The following is a 19,167-nucleotide window of genomic DNA, read 5'->3' on the forward strand; positions in this document are numbered from 1 at the left end:
TAAAATAATGGTCCACCCACAACTAAAAGAATTTTTTAAAAAATATACTGAAAACAAGCAGTACCCTGTGCATCATTGTGATATGACACATAACCACTTAAAGTGAACTCATATATAAAATGTTACTAATGTTTCATTTTTAAAATAAGTTTTAAATATATACCAATAGAAATTTTGGAGGTTTTTTTGTTTTTGTTTTTGTTTTTTTTTTCTGCATCCCATGGAATTGTTGCCTGCAGCCCTCTCTGTAGAACCCAAGTTCAGGAAATGATTGACTGCTAGCAACCTATAAACCAGAATAATCCCAGGAGGTGGGTCCTGTGCAGGGGATGAGGTCATGATGGTGGGTGGACCCCTTGTGGATGCCCTCCTACAAGAGGCTTAACCAGGAGGCCTGTTTGCCACTTCCTCCATGTGAGAACACAGAAAATTCTGTCCATGAGAAATGAGCCCTCACCACAGAATTTGCTAGCACCTTGATCTTGGACCTCCCAGACTCCAGAACCATGAGAAGTAAGTTTCGGAGTTTTAGTGGAGTGTGTGGGATCAGGGCAGTCTTTGTAGTACTAGGGATTGAACCCAGTCCTTTAATTTTAATTTTGAGACAGGATCTCTTGATGTTGCCCAGGTTGACCTTGAACTTGTGATTCTCCTGCTTCAGACTCCTGAGTAACTAGGATGTCAGGTGTGCGCCCCTATCCCTGGCAATTTCTGTTGTTTTACACATTACTCAACCTAAGATATTTTGTTATAGCATTCTAAAATGACTAATAGTATTAAGATTGCCATTGAAAGGTGCACACTGAGAGCTGGGCTGTAGCTCAGCATGCGAGAGGCCTGAGTTCCACCCCCAGTACCACGAACATGAAGAAACAGAGCTGAGAACCAGTTCTAAAGTGAGAGCCAGCTGGACTGAGCAAGCGTGCTCAGAGGAGAGGTCATGCTGCCCAGGACCACCCGAGGATCAGCGCATTGCCTGCGGATCCCGGAAGGGTTCTCTTCTGGCAGGGGTGGGGACGAGGTCTGGAACGCTGCTTAGAGGCTGACCTGTCGACACACCTCTGAAGCCCGAGGCAGTGAGGCCTCTGTCTCTACAACAGCAACCGGGGAGCTTGAGAAGGGGTGACTCCGGACTCACTGCCCCTGTCCAGCCCCGACATTCTCAGAAGGCAGATGTCCAATGCCCTGGGAGGGTCAAAGGATGAATACGACCCCTGGTCCACTCCTCCCTTCTACAATGACAGATCGTGATGGGAGAATTTAAGTGTTGGAATAAAAAGTGACACAAAGCTCGGGTGCATGACGGGAGGAAAGGGCATGTCATGGCTTGGATAGGAGGTGTCTCCTGAAAGGCTCCGGTGTTAGGCAAGGCAGGAATGTTGGGAGGTGAAAAGCCTGGATCATGGAAGTTGTAACCTCAGTGGATTAATCCAACTGATGGATTAATAATTTGAATGGACTACTGGGTTGTAACTGTAGACAGGTGGGGTGTGGCTATATGAAGTAGGTTACGGGGGCATGCTCTTGGGGGAGTACATATCTTGTCCCTGGCAGCTTCTTTCATTGCTGCCTTCTTCTTTCTCACCTTCCTGGCTCTGCCAACTGAACTAAGCAATCTTCCTCTACCATGCCCTCAGTTATGATACACTGCCTCGCCTCTGGCCCAAAACCATGGGGTTCAGACTGAACCTCTGAAACTGTGAGCCCAAAATAAACGTTTCCTCCTCCAAGTTGTTCTTGTTGGGTATATTGGTCACAGTCATAAAAAGCTGACTACTACAGCAGGGAAAGAAGGGGTAGGACTTGTAGAGTCAAGGAGACTTCCCAAAGGGAAAATTTGGACTTTGGAGAGAAGTCTCTGGCATCTCCAGTTAGCCACCAGAGGGCAGCTGCCAGGTCTATCTCCTTTAAGGTCATGGCCCAGCCTCCAGTCCAGCTTCTGGCAGGTACCAGGTGTGGATGGAGGAGTGAACTGATGGGAAGCAACCAGGTCCAGCCACCTTGAAGTTCTCTCCAACCTCGAACACCTGCGTGGCTTTCTACCTCAAGCCTCTGCCGGTCCCTTACTTATCTAATTTAAGACTGACGGTTAACACACTGGGCAAGCTGAGGGCTTTGTAAACCTCACCTGATCCCACAACGTATTCTTAAATCCACTTCTGTGGAGGGTGTGGACAGTGAGCTGCAAGGAGGTATCTCCTGAAAGGCTCTGGTGTTAGGCAAGGCAGGAATGTTCGGAGGTGAAAAGCCTGGATCATGGAAGTTGTAAACTAAGTGGATTAATCCAACTGATGGATTAATAATTTGAATGGACTACTGAGTTGTAACTGTAGACAGGTGGGGTGTGGCTATATGAAGTAGGTTACGGGGGCATGCTCTTGGGGGATTTTACTCACTTTTCTATCAACTGTGCATTAAGGGCCAGGAATGCTCCCCATCCTGGAAGCTGGGAACACACGTGTGAAGCGTCAAGTGCCCGCTTCAGGGACAGACACGGCAGATGCAAGCACGGAGGACAGCGTGTGTGCAGAAACACCAACATCTCGACTAGGATCCCCAGAGCACGGGGATGCACGGGCCCAGGGGGGCTGGCCATGTGACGTACTGACCCCAGCGCTTAGCGCTTGCCCCTCGGTCATGGACTCAAATCTCGCCTCTCAGGGGTGGCAGGACCCACGTCCTTGCCCATCCGTCTGTGCACGCCCCTCTCAGCCCCTCAGTGCCCGGAAAGCCTTCCGCCCCTCCGCTGAGGTCCCGGCTCAGCGGCGCCCAGCGACCAGGGGCGGGGGACCATTCCGGGACGACCCGCAGCAAAACAATTCCCAAGGGGGCCGCCTCCTCCGGCTGCCCCGCTGGCGCTGCGGCCCGCAGCGTCCCCCAAGCCCCGCCCCGAGGGTCCCAGCGTCGCCGCGCCAGGGTATCCAGGGCCCGCGCTGCGGACCCCGGGCGTCCTCAGCGCGCCCCGCCCCCGGGCGTTCTTGGGGTCCCGGGCACCTTCAGCCCCTGCCCTCCGCTGAGCCGGCCGGCCTCCGGCGCCCCGGCCGCCCCGCGTCCGGCCGCCCCGACCCCGGCCCGCGTCCCCGCGTGCCGCCCGCGCCCGCTGACGCCATGACGCCGCGGCGGAGGGAGGGGCGGAGCGGCCGCGGCCGGCGGGCAGCGCGAGCCACGGGTCGCAGCAGCTGGCGAGGCGGCAGGGGACATGGGCACGCAGGGCTCGGGGCGCAAGCGGCTCCCCACGCGGGAGCGGCTGTCGGCGGAGGACGACGCGCTGAACCAGATCGCGCGCGAGGTGAGCGCGGCCGAGGCCCGTTACGCGGCGGGCGCGGGCGGCTCCCGCGATGTCCGGCGCCCGGGGCGCGGAGGGCGGCCGCGGGGGCGGCTGCGAGCTGGGCGCTGGGACCCGGCGCCCGGCCTCGCCGCGACTGGCCAGTGGCGCTGCCCACCCCGCAGCGCCTGGCCCTCGTCGCCGCTGATCCCGTGGACCCGCAGAGCCCGGCGCCGGCGGGGGTGGGCGGTGCAGCGTGGGGGGCGAGCACCCTTCTGTGCCGGGCCCCCTCGGGGAGGAGGGAGTTAGCTCACCCTGGAGGCCAGTGGCGGTTCTGGAGGCCAGTGGCGGTTCCAGAGGCCATGTGGCCCTGCTGAAACGGTCAGTGGCCGAGTGCCTTCAGTTGCCACACAAGGTGCAGCTTGGGATGAACTTGGGGGTGACCGAATCCAGTTTCTGGACCTCGCCTGGAAACGAGTCCAGGCACACTGAAAGGTCTCATCAAAGTTTCCCAGGCAGTTTATCACAGCCCAGATCACATTTGGTAATGAACTCCAGGAGGCAGACCGAAGGCACAGGCGTCTTATTAGTGCCTTGTACTTCTTTCGTTTATTAATTAATGTAAGAGACACTGGAGGGCACCTACCACGTGCCTGGCATCCTATCAGGGATAGAGGGAGATGCCTTGTTTTCTCCCCCAGGAGTCCGCCTTGAGGCCAAATGATACATGTACCTGACATGTACAACCGCTGTTCAGCGGTTGGTAGCAGCGACTTTGGGGAAGGAGAGTCCCTTGGTTGAGGCTTTTTTTGCAGTGCATTGACCAGTCTTTGCAAATGCCTCGTCTACACAGCCTTCCTCACAGGGTCTCTTTGGTCAGGTGTGATGGAGAGTTATCCTACTTAGGGTCATTCCCACATGGAGAAACTTTTGGCCACTTAGACTGTGGTGTCCAGTTGCACCAATCAGATATTTATTGGGGTTTACTCTCTAACGGTTTCTTAAGGTGTTTGAAGTTGTTAATAACCAATTTTGCATTTAGAGACATGCACCATCACTCAGTATTTGTTAAACAATGAATGAATAAAGTCATGTTCTTCTCTGTTCATGATGGGAAAGGACTTTCCAGAAGACTCCTCTTCATCCCTTGCAGCCCAGTGTGGATGCTCTGTCCTCTGGGCAACTCATATCGGGCTCTCCCAGGCCTGTCTCCCTGCCTGCACTTGACTCCCCTCACTCTCACTCGCACCTCGTAGGATGCCTCATCATTATTTACTCATCTGTAGAAGGTGACACCCAGGCAGGCAGCATCTTACTTTTTATCCCAAGAGCCAGGCATATGGTAGGTGCCCATCAGTGACAGCGTCTGTTGCATTGATCAATAAACAGAGGAAGAACCAGGCACTTACAGGACCTTGGGCTAACTTTTGCTGAATGTAACTTGAATGATTCCCCTGTGAAGATGTTGTGTGTGTGTGTTTGACTGTAACAGAGGGACCCATGAATCACGGGCCTGTCTTACCACTGGTGCCACGGTGGTTATGGGACAAAGGAATGAGAAGCATGAGAGTCCCCAGCGTCTGCTGCTTATCTGCTGGTTTTTATAAAAATAGATTGAAAGGCAAGGCAAAAGAATGCTCCCGGTTGACAGCCCTGCAGCCTGCCTCCTGTCCAGGCAGATGCGGCTGGCAGTTATAAAGATAGATGGGGAGTCAGACTGCTCTTCCCCAGCTGTGCCATGCCAGGGACCTGACTTCCCCAGCCTCCTCTGAGCCTATTTTCTCATCTCTGACATGGGGAGGAACTCCTTGCCACTTCAGGGTTCAGGAATGTTTGCAGCAGAGTATCTGTGAGACACTCAGGAGTCTGAGCAACCCCCACACGTACCCCTCCCAATGACACCAGCTGCAGACAGCAGTTACCAGTCCTGAGCGGCACTCACCAAGATTGGAGGGAGCAGGTGCAACACTGGATGTTTTCCTACAAACTGAATTCTGTTTCAACTGTGAAAATTAAAATCTCTACTCAAAGGGCACATATCTATTTGCTGAGTTCTTAAGGAGTTTTTATGAAAGTTAACAAAATTGCCTGAAGTTCAGTACTTTTTTATTCACACATTGATTCAACAGACATGTGTCTTGGTGTCCAGATCCCTGTCCTGGGGAGCAGGGAGTCAGGAAGGAACTTGGCAAGGATCCGCTCTCAAGTGGTGCGTGACTGAGGTCAGGACCTGTAGATCAGCAATGCTGATAGAAGCTGGGGGGCGATCCGCTGTGAGAAGGGCGTGGAGAGCCCTGAAGGTTTGGAATGAGAAAGAATTCCAACGCAGAGATGGAACAGAAGTGACTTCCTGGAGGATGTGGCTTTTGAGCTCTTGGAGGATGTATCTCTCAGACCAAATGCTTTGCTGCTGGACCAAAGCCCTGGCCACACTGGAATGGAGGAGGGGAAGTGGATTGGCCAGGGTGCAGATAGCCCAGGGTCAGGGCAGGAGTCCCTGCCAGCCTCACCAGCAGCTTCTCTCAGGCCTTTGCTTTCTGCAGCTGGCTCCGTGTGCAGCCTCATCCTCGGTCCAGTGTGCTCGGTGAAGGCTGACTGGCCCTGGCGTTCCCAGGCTGCCCCTGGTGAGCCATTTTCTCTTCTGGTGGCTGTTCCAAGAGCTAGAAGTGTCTCCCTGGGCTCCTGTGCTGAGCTCAGGACCCACACAGCCCCTGTGGCAAGGGGGATGAGCCTCCATGGGACCAGCGAGTCCTATTCTGGAAATGGGGAGGGCCAGCTTCCACTGAAGCCCTTCGGAAGCTGTTGAGCCTGAATAGACATAAGGAACCCTTGGGAAAGTGGCAGGGGTGGGGTGGTGACACACTGCAGAGAGGACAGGTGGAGGATTCCAGGCCAGGCCCTTGGGAGGCCTAGAGCAGGGGACCAATCCTGCTGGTTCTGGGAGCTCGCTTAGGGGTCCTCACATACCGGGGAGGAACAGAGCCTGCAGTTAGGTGCGGTTCAAACTCTCAGTACGTTTGCAGCAACCTGAGCTGTTCTGAAAAGCTGAGGGCGCACCAGCATGAAGGTTTCCAGTCTCTGGTCAAGGCAGATTCTAGCAAGGTGCCGGAAAGTGTGGTCAGCTCTCGGAGAGACCGAGTGTGCTTCTCAATCCTGGGGAGAGGTGTTTCCACAACATGCAAAATTGTCCCTCCTGCCACGGTTGAGGCTCTGCTAGTGACTTGGGAAGTAGCCCCAATTTCTCATTCAGCACTCTCTCACTGAATGAGATGCCATTGCCCTATGACCCCAAGGGAATTCAGTGTCCTCTCAGATGAAGAATGCCCTCCCTCCACCCTGAAGCAGCCCCTGGTGTGGGCTGTGCTGGTGACTGGCTGTGGATGCCTCTCCCACGTGGGGAGTCCCTCATTCCCTCCTTGGCCCGCATGAGCACTCCTTCCTCACTGACCAGGTAGCTCTCCTGCCCATGACTTCTTGGAGCCTCTTGTCTGTGACTGTGTCCTTTGGGCAGAGGTCCCCTTGATGCAGGTGTTGGTGCCCTGCTCGGGTGCCCTGTGGTGTACCGGCCTGTCTGGACTCCCTGGCCTGTGAGTGTGGGATATTCAGGGCCATGGCCTGTGCTCCCTTTGGTGCAAAAGTACTTATGGCCATGTGGAGGCTGCTTTGTGAAGGAAGCAGCTTCTGGCAGCCCCCGGGGCAGCCTGAGCCATCAGTCACCCATGGGAGACACCTGGCTGAATTTGTTTTTCTGAGCCTGTACAGCTGAGAACAACCATTTGGTGCCAGCATGTGAAGCAAACCTGCAATCTCAGAGGCTTGGGGGCGGGGGTGTGTGCTGAGGCAGGAGGCTCACGAATTCAAGGCCAGCCTGGAAAACTTAGACCCCTGGATTCAATGTCCAGTACCCAAAAAAATGAAATTTACAATTTGATACTTACTGGCTTATTTCCTGAATAGGTGATTAAGTCATGTGGTTCAAATACCACACTCAGCAAGGCTGCTGCCACCCACTACTCACACCACTTTCACTGTGGCTTCTGCTGTTCTTTAAGCAAATGCCAACAAATAACCTTTCTCACACAAAGGACAGCTGGCTATTTTCGTTTTCTGCACATTGCTGTTTTCAATTAACAGCACACACTGAAAAATAGTTCAAAGAATACGTAGAAGTCTGTCATTCTTTAGAAAATTATTTTTCATCTATAACTCTGTACCACACTGTCAATCAAGCAGGAAGGTAGAATAAAACATTTGTGGACATTCACATACTTGGAAAAGGCATTCTTCCTCAGGAAGCTGCTGAAGGACATGCACCAGCAAAATGAGAGAGCAATCCAAGAAAGAAGACAGTGTACCATTCCCAAAATGGGGCTTCAACCAAAAACGGGGTAGGACAACAGGAATCCTCAGAATGGTGGCAACAAGAATGGCAGCTCTAGTGACCCCGAGCCCACCCCAGACCAGACCTGGCAGAAGTCTGTAGGGCAGATTTCCAGAGGCAAACGAAAGGAATCGACAGATCACCTGATTTGTTTAATCATACGGAAATAGTACTGTGAAGGGTTCTGCTGAAAAGTGCACAAAGAAGTAGATGTGGTGGAGGTGAGCGGTCGATAAGCAAAGAAGAATAACTCCAGGAAAAGCAGAAGTTGAGGAAGGGAAGGAGTGCAGGAATACTCCAGCTCTGCACCAGCACGCAGCAGTCTGCGACATCGTGGCCGTGGCTGGCCTTCCTCAACATTTGCAGCGTGCTGGGCGTTGCCCTGAGGTCTTTTCAGGAAACATCTCCTCTGTCCTCGGGACCACCCTGTGAGGAGTGTACTCACGTATTTCCCCACGATCCTTATGGGGAGACCGAGGCACAAAATGGTTAGATACACTGTCTTAGGTCATGAAATTAGGGATGGAATTAGGACTTGAACCCGGGAACTCTGACACTAGTGCCCGTACCCTCAACCAGCCTTCCATCCTGCCAGTGAGCATGCCATTTAACCCAAAATGACAGTGTGCCTGTAACCTGACAGTGAAGGGAAAGGAAAGTGGGAGAGGGCAGCCCCAGCCTGTGCAAACCTCCCTCCAGCCAGGAAGCCAGCGGACGGTGCCCAAGATGGGTAGATCCACAATGCGCCATATGCAGGTTCTTTTTACAAGTGGAGAAAATGAGCAGGTCCTTCAGGGCCTTGTGGCTCCTTAGGGATTTGGCTTTCACTGGGTGAAACGAGAAGCCCCTGGAGAGTTTCATCAGCGAAGGGGTGGACCTGACAAGATCTGACACGTTTTAGCAGGAACACATAGCTGTGGTCTGGAGGGTGACCTGAGAACATGGGGCAAAGGTAAAAACATATTATTTCGTTGAAATAAAATTAAGTTTTTAAAGAAAAAAGAAGGGAAAGGAAGATGAGAGACATAGTAAGGCAGAGAATATGAGACTCTCATGAAATGCTATGCCTGACGGCTCACAGGTCAGCTGGGGACAGCAGTCCCAGGGATGGGGAGAAGTCAGCCCGACTGCAGGACATCACCTGGAGCTGGGTCTCGGATGCAGCCCAGGAGCTGATACAGGAAACGGCCTGGCTGATTAACGAGCACCACTTAGTTACTGGATGACTGTGGGCAGGCCACTTGGCATCTCCAAGCCTGTTCTCCCTACATCCAGTAGAGAAGTCCAGACTCTTCCAACAGGACTTAGTAGTCTAGGGAAGGCAGCTTCTGAGAGCTCCCAGCACACTCTGGACCTCAGAAGCAGCCTCCACCCCTGCTTCTCTCCTTTCTTGTTCCACCCTTGATATGGCTCACAGGGACCTCGAATCCAGGTCCCCCGATTTCCACCACACCACACGGACTCCCCATCATACAATTCCCAGCCCTAAGCACTGAGCCAGGAGTCACTAAAGACTAGCCCAGAAGTGGGAGGGGGAGACAGCTGGAGCTGATAGAAATAGCAGCAGGCGGGGCCACAGGCTCCAGAGCCAGCAGGCTGTCCACAGCTGACTTTCTGTCTCCACTCAGAAGCATCTTCTGGAAATCATAAACAACACAAGGTCACAGGCACATGGACACTGGTCACATCCCCAGTGACTCACAGGTGATCCAAGATGCCTTTCTGTTGGAAGGTTCGGCTAAGCAGGGGCCCTTGGTTACCCCGTGGTGGCTGTGAGAACCTGAGGCAGGACAGCTCTCCATGCTGGACGCTGAACGCTCTTGTGACTCCCCAGCCTCTCCCCAGGGACCACTGCCCCTGACTGCAGCTAATGGTGACACTGGGTGGCACCATCCAAGGTCCAGTGGGAGTTTTGTTTTGTTTCACATTTTTATTTTATTTTGAGACAGGGCCTACTTTTGGTCTCCAGAAGCTCTTAGGATCTCTTTATCCTCACATTCTGGATTTTTCCCTATCCTGTTTATTAAGCATTCACTGAGTTCGTTCAGTCTGAAAACTTGTATCCTAAGGTTCCGGAAGATTTTCTGGACTTTCCCATCCTGCCATTTTCTCTGTGCTGTCTTACAGGTGTTCTGTGGAGCCAAACTTCCATCTCTCTTATTTTCTAATGTTTTTGGGCTTGTGGTTAGACTTTATGGAAGAGCATTCAATTATTCTTCCACCCCTTATACTAAATTTACCTGTTCAACATTTGCTTTCCAGAATTCATTCCCTCCCTCCCCTCCCCCCTTCCTCCCTCCCTCTTCCTCTCTCCCTCCCTCCAACCTGATGCCTATGGATAAAGCTTTGTTTTCAATTAAGGGGGCCAGGAATTGAGGAGAAAGTTGGAAATTAATCTGATATGTATGGTGGAGAAGAACAGCTAACCGCTAGTGTCCTTGTGGCACAAGTCAGGAGACCATTGGCTGGGGATCCTTTACTGAGAGTGGAATAAAATGCCAAATCAGATGAGCCAGCAGAGAGAGCTATAAAATATGAGATTTTTAGAGCTTTAGGCATCAAGAGTAATTCATTTATTTGCTTGGCACATTCTCTAAGACCTGAGATATACTCTTCATAGAACAAATACCTGGAGAGTTGGGTAGGCAGAATGTGATAGGGTCTTGGCAGTGGGGACTCTGGGATCAGCAAGAGTGTGGGAGCCAGCAGTGTCCAGTGTCCCTCTGGTGTATTGTATCACACTGTCCCCACCCACTTCTTGGCATGAAGGACAGCAGCGGCCATGATCATATTTAACACCACCAGCAGATTTAGTCGTTCATTATACTTTAACCTCCACCATTATCAATTCTGCTGCCTTTAGCCTTGATTTCTTTCATTTTTATTTTCCACCTTCTTTAACAGCATCTCTTAGGCATCTGGGAAAGCCTGGGGTTTCTGGGGCCACTCTCCTAGACGTGGCATTCCAAGCAGACTGCGCAGCTAGCATGACCCCACCCTGGTTGCCACAGTACACTGCTTCCAGTTGCCTGGGGCATATGTCTCACCCACCCAGAGCCCCGTGGTCTAGGGATTCCACTCCATCATGCAAATGCTTCCACCATCTCTGCATCACAAGCTCACCAGCGAGCACCGGAAAGTGGTGAAGTCCAATGGAGGGGCTGCATTTTCAATTGTATCTCATTTAAACCACTTTAATTTTGAATAGCTACATATGATTAGAGGCTGCCGTGTTGGGTGGTGGAGCTCTGGTGTTGTAATAGAGGTATGTTCCATGATCTGGAATCTTTATTGAGTCCCACAGGGCCATATTATCACTCACGACTGAGTGTGGAAGAGTGACATGGGGACACAGTGATCAGGGCTCATCTGTGCTGGCTGGACCCAGGATGGAGCTGTGGCCTGAGGTCAATGTGGGAAAGGTGTTCAGTCAGGTGGAAGGAGCATGGTCTGCCCTTCTTGCTTGTGAAGGAGACATGGTCTACTGGGTAGGACACCCATGTGGCACCTGCAGGTGGCTCAGGTGCTCTTGCTGGCAGGAGGTGGCAGTGCTCTGTGGCTGGTCAGGATGTGCCCCAGAATCCAGGGCCAGGGCCCCGGTGGAACTCTTCCTTCTTAAGGGGAGGGCTGGGTCAGGGGCGAGGAGAGGCGAGGGGAGAGAGCTGGGGGGAAGACACCTCCCTCCGCGAGAGGGATGTGCACAGGGCTTGGGACCGGATAAGTGAGCTTGGCATCCTGAGTTTAGAGCAGGGGTCATTCTTGACACCTACACAGAAAGGACCCTCTACATTCAGTATCATTTCTGCTTCTTGGTCCTACATCTGAGAGTCAGCAGTGAGATGCCATCAGAAATTTCCAGATGCTTGGTTCCCAGGTGGCTGTGGGTGCCTGATGTCAGGTTGGCTTCCTGGAGAGAATGGGCCACTGCGATCCCCAGCTTGTCCTGCGCTGTTTGTCTTTGGGCTTATCTGACCTCTTAGAAGCTACTAAATCACCTGCCTATTTTTAACCTGTGCCTAGAGCCAGCCAGAGCACTTGCCACCAGAATTGGGATGGGGGAGGGGCCCATGGGCTTTCAACTCTTTAGTTTCTGAAGTTTTTTCTCTTACTTTGGCTTTAGGTCCAGTTTCTCAGCCTGGCACTGTTGCTATTTGGGTCAGATAGTTTTCTGTTGGGCTGTGGGTGTGGCTCCTTCCTCCCTGCTTCTGCCAAGCAGATGCGGTAACTCCTCCCCCTCCTCACTGTGACAATAGAAGACGTTTCCAGACACTGTCCAGTGCCCCCTTGGCTTCCCTCCCACACTGCCAGGTTTGCATCTGGAGCTCTGAACCTCTGGCCTCAGCCACAGAAGCCTGGGTGCTCTACTTCCACTCGAGGTGGCCGTGACTTCCAGGAGAGGCAGGGAGCACTGACCAGCCATTCAGAGGGCTCCTCCCTGCGCCCTCCTGGACATGGGTACACAGGGGCCCTCACTCCAGAGCAGTTGTGGAAATCAGCTGCAAACCGATGACACGTGGCTGCACTTGAGAAGGGTGCTGGGGGCCACGGGTGGGCTGCCATACAAGACGCTGTGGACGGGCGGTTGCGGCAGACTCTGCCTGCTCCGTTCCAGACTGAAGTTCAGGGTCAGGGCGGGTTCAGTGCGCCCCCCTTGGTCTGCATCATCTGCTCACTGGAAGCCCAGGTGTGGTGGCAGGAAACACGCCCACCTCAGTCCCACCTGCGGGGACTGTAGACCACCCCAGGGGCCCCCAGATGAGAAGGGCACAGAATAGTTTACAAAAGACCAGTAACAGCCTGTTTCCTTAGGGTTAGAACTGTCCCCATATCTCCTACAAAGGCAGGTAGCTGAGCTGCTTAAACAGGCCAGGTCGCTGTCTCGTGTGGGGCCCTCCCCTACCCCGGACCTCGGCTCTCACCCACCTTCCTCACTCCTCCACTGTCCCCCAGCCGTGGCTGTGCTCCTCTGCCCCCTCTCCTGCTGTTCTCCACGGAGCACTGAGCAAGCCAGAGACTCATCCTGGCTCCCTGCCCCCTGCTCCCTCCACCGGGGGCTGAGCCACCCGGCCATGTAGGGCAGGAAGGAGGATGGCCGTGGAAGGCTCCGGGTGCCCACCTGCGTGGCTTCTACTTGCTCCTGGCTTTCTGTGCAATTTGCCAGGGACACACACAGGTGGCCTTCTTCTCTCTGAGTGAAGATGCAGCTTTAGTCTTCCTTTTGGTTTAAGATTTAATGGGTCATTTTTGCTTGGAGTTTTGTTTTTGTGGATAGTGCTGCTGCTTTAATCCATTTTTATTTCCTAAATATCATTTCCAGTTTTCCTTACGTGGAATGTGACGGTTAATCACTTACACTGGGTACGTTGCGCCGAGGGAGGGGTGCCTTTCAGCTCCGCATAGTACTCCATCCGGTTCATGGCTTGCTTTCAAAACAGGCATCTTTTGTTTTTGTTTCAGGTTCTTTGCTTGTTTGTTTGCTTCGTTTTGCAGCCCTGGGGATTGAACCCAGGGGTGTTCTACTACTGAGCTACATCCCCAGCCCTTTTAATTAATTACTATATTTTTGAGACAGGGTCTCAGTAAATTATCCAGGCTGGTCTGAAAGTTGTGATTCTCCTGTGTCAGACTTGTGAATCGCTGAGATTACCGTGCCTCACTTAAAATGTGATCTTTTAATGGTATAGCTGGTTAAAATCACGGCATCTGATTATGTTATGTGTATACAGTTTTATACTGCATTTTAAAGTTTTGGATAATCTCAGAGATGGTACCCAGAGGTGGCGGGGCCAGTCCTCCTGGGCATCACCGTCTGATCTGCAAGGTGGGCAACCCTGCCAGCTCCCCTCCCTGGCACATGTCTGAGTGGTGCCCGTAGGTGGTGGCCATGCTCCATCAGGAGAGTCTGAGATCTGTGCTGGAGCCCAGGTGCTTCAGGCTGCTCCGCGGCTGCTTCTGAAGGGGAAGGGGGAGCGGTGTGCTTGTGGGCCCCAGTGGTCAGGCACTGGCCAGGTCCCTTTCAGCAGTACTGTTGCTTCTTCTGCGGCAGGATGAGGAGCCAGGTGTAGGCCCATGTGGCCCTTAGGAGGGTGGGAGTGGAGGTGGGCACGGGAGCCTTCGCCCAGGTCCATTCAGGTCCCCATGGAGGGGAAGAGGTGGACTAGAGTCACCACCACCGTGAGGCCAGTGCGTCCAGCAGGCTCCAGGTGTGCTGGCCTGCTGCCTGAAGGCTACGCTTTGAGAACCACTGATCAGAGCCCCAGGTCCAGGCCACATGCCGCTCAGACCCTCCAGGCCAGGGCGCCCTCCCACGCCTGCCAGAAGGGTCCACTTGGGGAGCCCTGCTGCTCCATGTGGGTCGGCCAGCAGAGGTGGGCATGGTGTCCCTCTCGGAAGAGCACAGCTTCCTCTGCATGGGACTTGTCTCACCAGGCCTCACTGTTACCATGGCTGCAGGCCCCTCCTGCCCTGTGGTCCAGCCTGGCCAGGCCCAGCCCCGTGAGTGGGGACACTGGGCTCCTGTGTCATGGTGAGGGGTGAGTGGGCTCAGTCCACTGCACAGTAACATCTGACAGTTCTGATTCTCTAAAACAGTGAGTGGTCAAGGGTTGCCCCTGGTCACTCTCAGATGAAGACTGACCAAAGCCCCTGTGGCTGGTGGTTCGGATGGGCAAGGTGCTAATTCTCTGGAGCACCTTGCTTTGGCAGGATGGCGTGCTACCCTATCCCTGTAGTGCCAAATCGGAGGCAGAGGGAGAGCTAAAGCCGGAAGCTAAGCCCTTGTCCTGCCCCTCCCCGGCCCAGCGCTGCCCTCTCCCAACGTGCTCCTGGGCCTCCCTCTGTTGGCTTCTTCCTCATGTATGGGAACAGTCTTTCCAGTGATCCCCCTGGTGGGACCGTGACCTCATTGGGCGTCCTGTGGCCATGCGATCGGGTTGCTGTGCACATCACAGTGCCATGAGACGGCACTCCCTAAAAAGACACTCACTGTGTCCAGGAAAGCTCTGCTAGGGTTGGTGGCACTCGCCCAGGGACTGAAGTCACTTGGACAGTTTGCAGAACATTCTCCTGTGTGGCGTCCCTGTTGGGGCAAAGCGTTTGAACTGGAGGAATTCAGGTGTATTATTAGACCCTGCCAGGTGCAATAAATAGCTGCCTTTGCCTGACCTTAACCTCACATGAGTTCCCGGCTTCTAAAAAGCCCTGTGCACCCCCAGAGTAGCTGGAACCATGGGAGGAGGGTGCTGGTGCTGGTGCAGATTGCTGGTAACAATATGGAAAGGTTGGAGATGTGTTGGGGAAACCAGAAAGATTGGCCAGACTGGCCTTGCTCCTCACAGGGCTGGAGGCAGAACCCAGAGCCTCGTGCACACTGGGCAAACACTCTACCGCTGAGCCACACCCAGCCCTGCGCTGATCCTTAAGATGCACACGCCTGTTGCAGCTGTGGACATGTGGACTGCGCTTCTCCACGGAAGCCTCACTTCTGCTCTGGGTTCTGTCTCGGGAGCCCACCTTGGGTTTTGTTTTCACGTGACCTTCAACTCCTCCAACCCAAGACAGTTTCTAGGCCTTTCTTGCTTTCATGACCTGGAACTTTTGAAGAATAGCAGTCAGGTATTTTGTGGACTGTTCCTCAACTGAGACTTGTCTGGTTGAACTGGGTGCAGAACTGGGGGCACCTGACAGTGCGACTCCTTAGTGATGCTGACTCATGGCCGAGGACATGGCTGAGGTCTCTCTGCTGTCAGGCTAGGTGCCCTCTCCCTGGAAGCAGGTTGCTGCATCCTGCACACACAGGGAAGGGGACACCACGACCTGGAGGAAGGGCCATCACAGAATCCGGTCCCAGGGTTCAGCGTGACATCTGTGGACTTTGAACTTGGGGAGAGGCTTGGAGCCTGTGTCAACACCCTGCTCCGCCCTGAAGCATTTGTGGTGGGTGTGTGACCCACTTTTAGTGTGAATGTCAAAAGCAGGGTGTTCAGAGTAACCAGTGAGCTTGGGAGCCGGTCTTGGGAAGCCCTCATGTTGCTGTGGCCCTGACACGGCCATTTCCTGGCACTGGCCACTGGCTGAGGCTGTTTCTCCTCACTCTCACTGCCGGGACCCCGCTGGGTCTCTGGGCCTCGCCGACACTTTAAGCGTTCTGCTCCCCACCCCTTCCCACCCTACACTGTCCCCACCTCCCCCCTGCACACCAGGTCAGTGGCGAGAAGGACGGTGCTGTCCGCAGCAGCTCCGAGCTGGGGCTCCCCTTTCTATAGCCAGGCGAGGGGTGCTTGGCTCCTGCAGCTGGTGGAAGCCAGGTGTCCTTGGGTGAGCATGCTGTTTCAGGTGCGGTGGTGACGACTGAACCCAGGTTGTCATCTGAAGTGGGCACGTGCACGCGGTGGAAAGCCGCGACGTTCCCCTCCTGGTTCATTGTCCTTTCACCATGCACACTTTTCTCTCAGTCTGTCATGAGGCCCCAGCTGCCGTGGTTTTATCATTACCGCGTGCGGCCGTGCTCGGAATCAAGTCCAGGGCTCCCGCAGGATAGGTCCACACACTGCCAAGAGCCTGGGCCCAGGCCTGTGGTGCACGGTGAAGGTGGCACCGACAAGGAAATCCAAGGGCAGCGAGCAAGGGCCTTGGCCGGAGCACGTTGTCCTGTTACCCCTAGAAAACCACCTTTTGGGGACCCATTATTTACTGTCTTTTCCGATTTCTGCTATGAAGACAAGCAGAGGCGGGCGTCCAGTGGAAGGAAGGGAAGCGCACGTCTCTTAGCGTCACCCCAGCAACCCCAGCCACGGGTGCAGGGAAGAGCAGCTGCAGCAGATTCTCTGCACCTGGGCATCGTCTCTGTCCCGGGAGCCCTGGGGCCACGCCCCTCGCCCTGGCCCAGTCCCCTCCTGTGGGAACCCTTGCTTTCTCTGCTTTCCCTTGGCTCTGTCCTTCACTGTGGGCACTCACAGTAAGACTGGCGGCAGCAGCTCACGAGGGCTCTCAGTGAGTGTGCCCTGCGCCTGGCCCTGGGGCCCACAGCTGGAAGGCCCCTCCTGCCCAGACCTCCTTGAGGAAGCCCCTGCCCTCCTGTGTTGGGAAATGGGTCCCTAAGGAAGAAGTTTAGGTTAAACGAGGTCATAAGGGTGTTGCCGTGATGAGGTGGGATCATCGTCCTGTGTGGGGACACCCGAGAGCTGGCCCTGGCTCTGCCTGCGTTAGAGAAGAGCTCATGGACACACAGGCAAGGAGGCAGCCATCTGCAAGACAGGAGTCTGCTGGCTCCTTGGCTGTGCGAGTCCCCACACTGAGGAAAGTCGGTGTGCGTGAAGGCTGCCCGTCGGAGCTGAGGCAGGTGACACGCCCATTCCTGTGTTAAGTGAAGAGGCCAAGTGGTAGAGAGGGAGTTGCTGGCTCACTGATGTTGCCTTGCTCCCCCCGTTTGGGCTGTACCTTTGAGGCAGGAAGTTCACGAGGTTCCCTGACGGTGGTGGCTTCGTGGTGGACCTGCCCTGTGTCAGTCTCCTGGCCTCCTTTCCCTCATCTACAGGTGTTCCTCCGAATTTCCTGTTCTTGGGCGTTGGTCTCCCACAGCCTTTTAGGTCACAGTGTCGTGATGAACTCCAAGCCTCGGAGGCCTGCAGCTTGCGCACACCACTGTCCATGGTGGGGCCTCTGCGCTACCCGCTCGCTGGGGTCCCGCCCCTGGGCCTCACTCCCACAGGCTCCTGCAGCCCGTCTCTGGCCCTTAGCGCTTCTGCCCAGACCTGGCCCATCCTTCCCAGTGCAGAGCGCAGGGAGGGAGCCAGGGTCTTCCAGCCCTTGCCAGCTTTTGCAAAGCAGAAAGGGGGCCTGGGAAGGAGAGGCTGCCCTCCTCTGGGGGTGTGGTTCTGTCCGGGACCGTGCGGGGCCCTGCTTCTGGCACTCTCCAGTTCTCCCAGCAGCACCAGGGCCCCCCCGCCATGGTGGCCTCCTGGTCCGGAGGTTCCACGGAGGCCCTGCCCCAGCTTGGTGTTCTCCCAGGTCCGGCGGCACGTGAGGTGCCAGCCCTCGCCCTCCCGGTGCCTTCATGGTGTTTCAGGAGAAGCCAGGGCTGGTGGGGCTGAACTCCCTGCAGCGGAGCCACATCTGCTTGATCTTCCCGGGGTCTGGGGAGAGCCGCCCCTTCCCCTGATATTCTGAAACCCTGAGGACCTCAGAACGAGCTCTGGTCTTTGCCTTTTGCTTTCTTTACTTGGGTTCTAGCGCGACATTCACCTTATTCCCGTGTTCAAGTTGCGTTTGAGTGACCTCAGCCCTCTCCACTAGCCGCAGATGGAGGCCAGCCTTGAGCCCCACCCGTCCTGAATACCCAGTGCAGCCCACGTGTTTCGGGAATGCTGGAGACTAGAAATAGCTGCGACACTGACCATGTTTTCCTGGCAACGGCTCCTTCTTTCTTTACTCCCTAAGGCTGCTCTCTCCCTGTTTAGGGATTTTTAAGAATTGTGCAGCGACACATCAAAGGCACGTTGTTCTCCAGCGTCCAGAGTGTCCGCTGTCCTCCGGTGTGTAGATGCCTCCAGTCGGGATGACTCCTCCCGCACTTGGGCAAGTCATGTAGCCCCAGCATTTTTTTGTCTCCCTTGCCTTCCTGCCACCAGCAGCTGAGGTCATTTTCCTGGAAATCACCCCCACTCCCAGCCCAGCAGGAGCCTTCCCTGCCTGGGAGGAAAGTGGGAGCCCGTGTCACTGGGAGCAGGAGGTGCTGGGAGGAAGGTGCGGCGGCGCGGCGACCTCTCCCTCAGCTCCGCGGTCCCTGGGAGTCTCGGCTGTTCAGGATCCCCTCTTCTTTCTGGTGTGGTCACAGTGGGTCAGTTTGACTGTTCTGCGTGAGAGCGCGCTCGGGGCAGCTGTGCCTGCGGGTTGCTTCGTGTCTGTGGTCAGCACAGCAGCTGCTGGTCTCTGGGCCTCCGGAGCAGGAGGAGGGGCCGAGAACCTGCACAACTCAGAGCTGGCCCGGCTACGGCCATGCAGGGCGGGCTGCCCTCCTCCCCCAGAATGAGCCGCCGCCAGCACTGGCCGTGGGTGTGAGCGGAGGTCCACCCGGGACACACCAGGGTTCAAGTGTGGCTTGGTTTTTCAGAGAGGAAGGTGGTCTTCTTCAGGCTGCTGTCGTGGCGAGCCGGGAGGATGGTCCCATCGCTCGCCTTGTGTTTTCCCCCCTGGTCTCCACCTCCGCTCCCCCTGCCACGGCTTGGGACATCCACGGGGTGAGGCCGCCCGGCTGCCCCAGCCCTCCGCCTGGCACTAGGGCCCAGCAGTGTGTGTGTCACTTGTCCCCTGCCTGGCCCGACCTGTGTCCATGTGGTGGTGCTGGGGAGAAGAGGCTCTCGCCCCAGCACCTCCCTCCCCAGGTCCTCCCATCTGCTGTGCCAACCCCCGCTGAGCCTGCCCTGCTCTGGGCACAAAGCAGGCCCACCCTCTGTAACCCTAAAGAGAGACCACGGAGGGCTGGGTTGTGGCCCCGTGGTAGAGTGCTTGCCTGGCTCCCACG

At 55.2% G+C, this 19,167-nt stretch overlaps 1 protein-coding gene across 26 annotated transcripts in view; it reads left to right on the top strand.

Annotated features, from left to right (window-relative positions):
* Positions 1-3,137: 3,137 nt before the first annotated feature.
* Lrrfip1 (LRR binding FLII interacting protein 1) overlaps positions 3,138-19,167 on the top strand; it is a 127,613-nt gene continuing 111,583 nt past the window's right edge. For all 26 annotated transcript variants that reach the window (XM_047544946.1, XM_047544949.1, XM_047544947.1 and 23 more), the window contains exon 1: positions 3,138-3,289. In XM_047544946.1, the coding sequence (XP_047400902.1) occupies positions 3,200-3,289 (90 nt within the window). In that variant the 5' untranslated portion in view covers positions 3,138-3,199. The remainder of the gene's footprint in view (positions 3,290-19,167) is intronic.

Source organism: Sciurus carolinensis, chromosome 3 (genome assembly GCF_902686445.1).
Source record: "Sciurus carolinensis chromosome 3, mSciCar1.2, whole genome shotgun sequence".
Classification (NCBI taxonomy): Eukaryota; Metazoa; Chordata; class Mammalia; order Rodentia; family Sciuridae; genus Sciurus; species Sciurus carolinensis.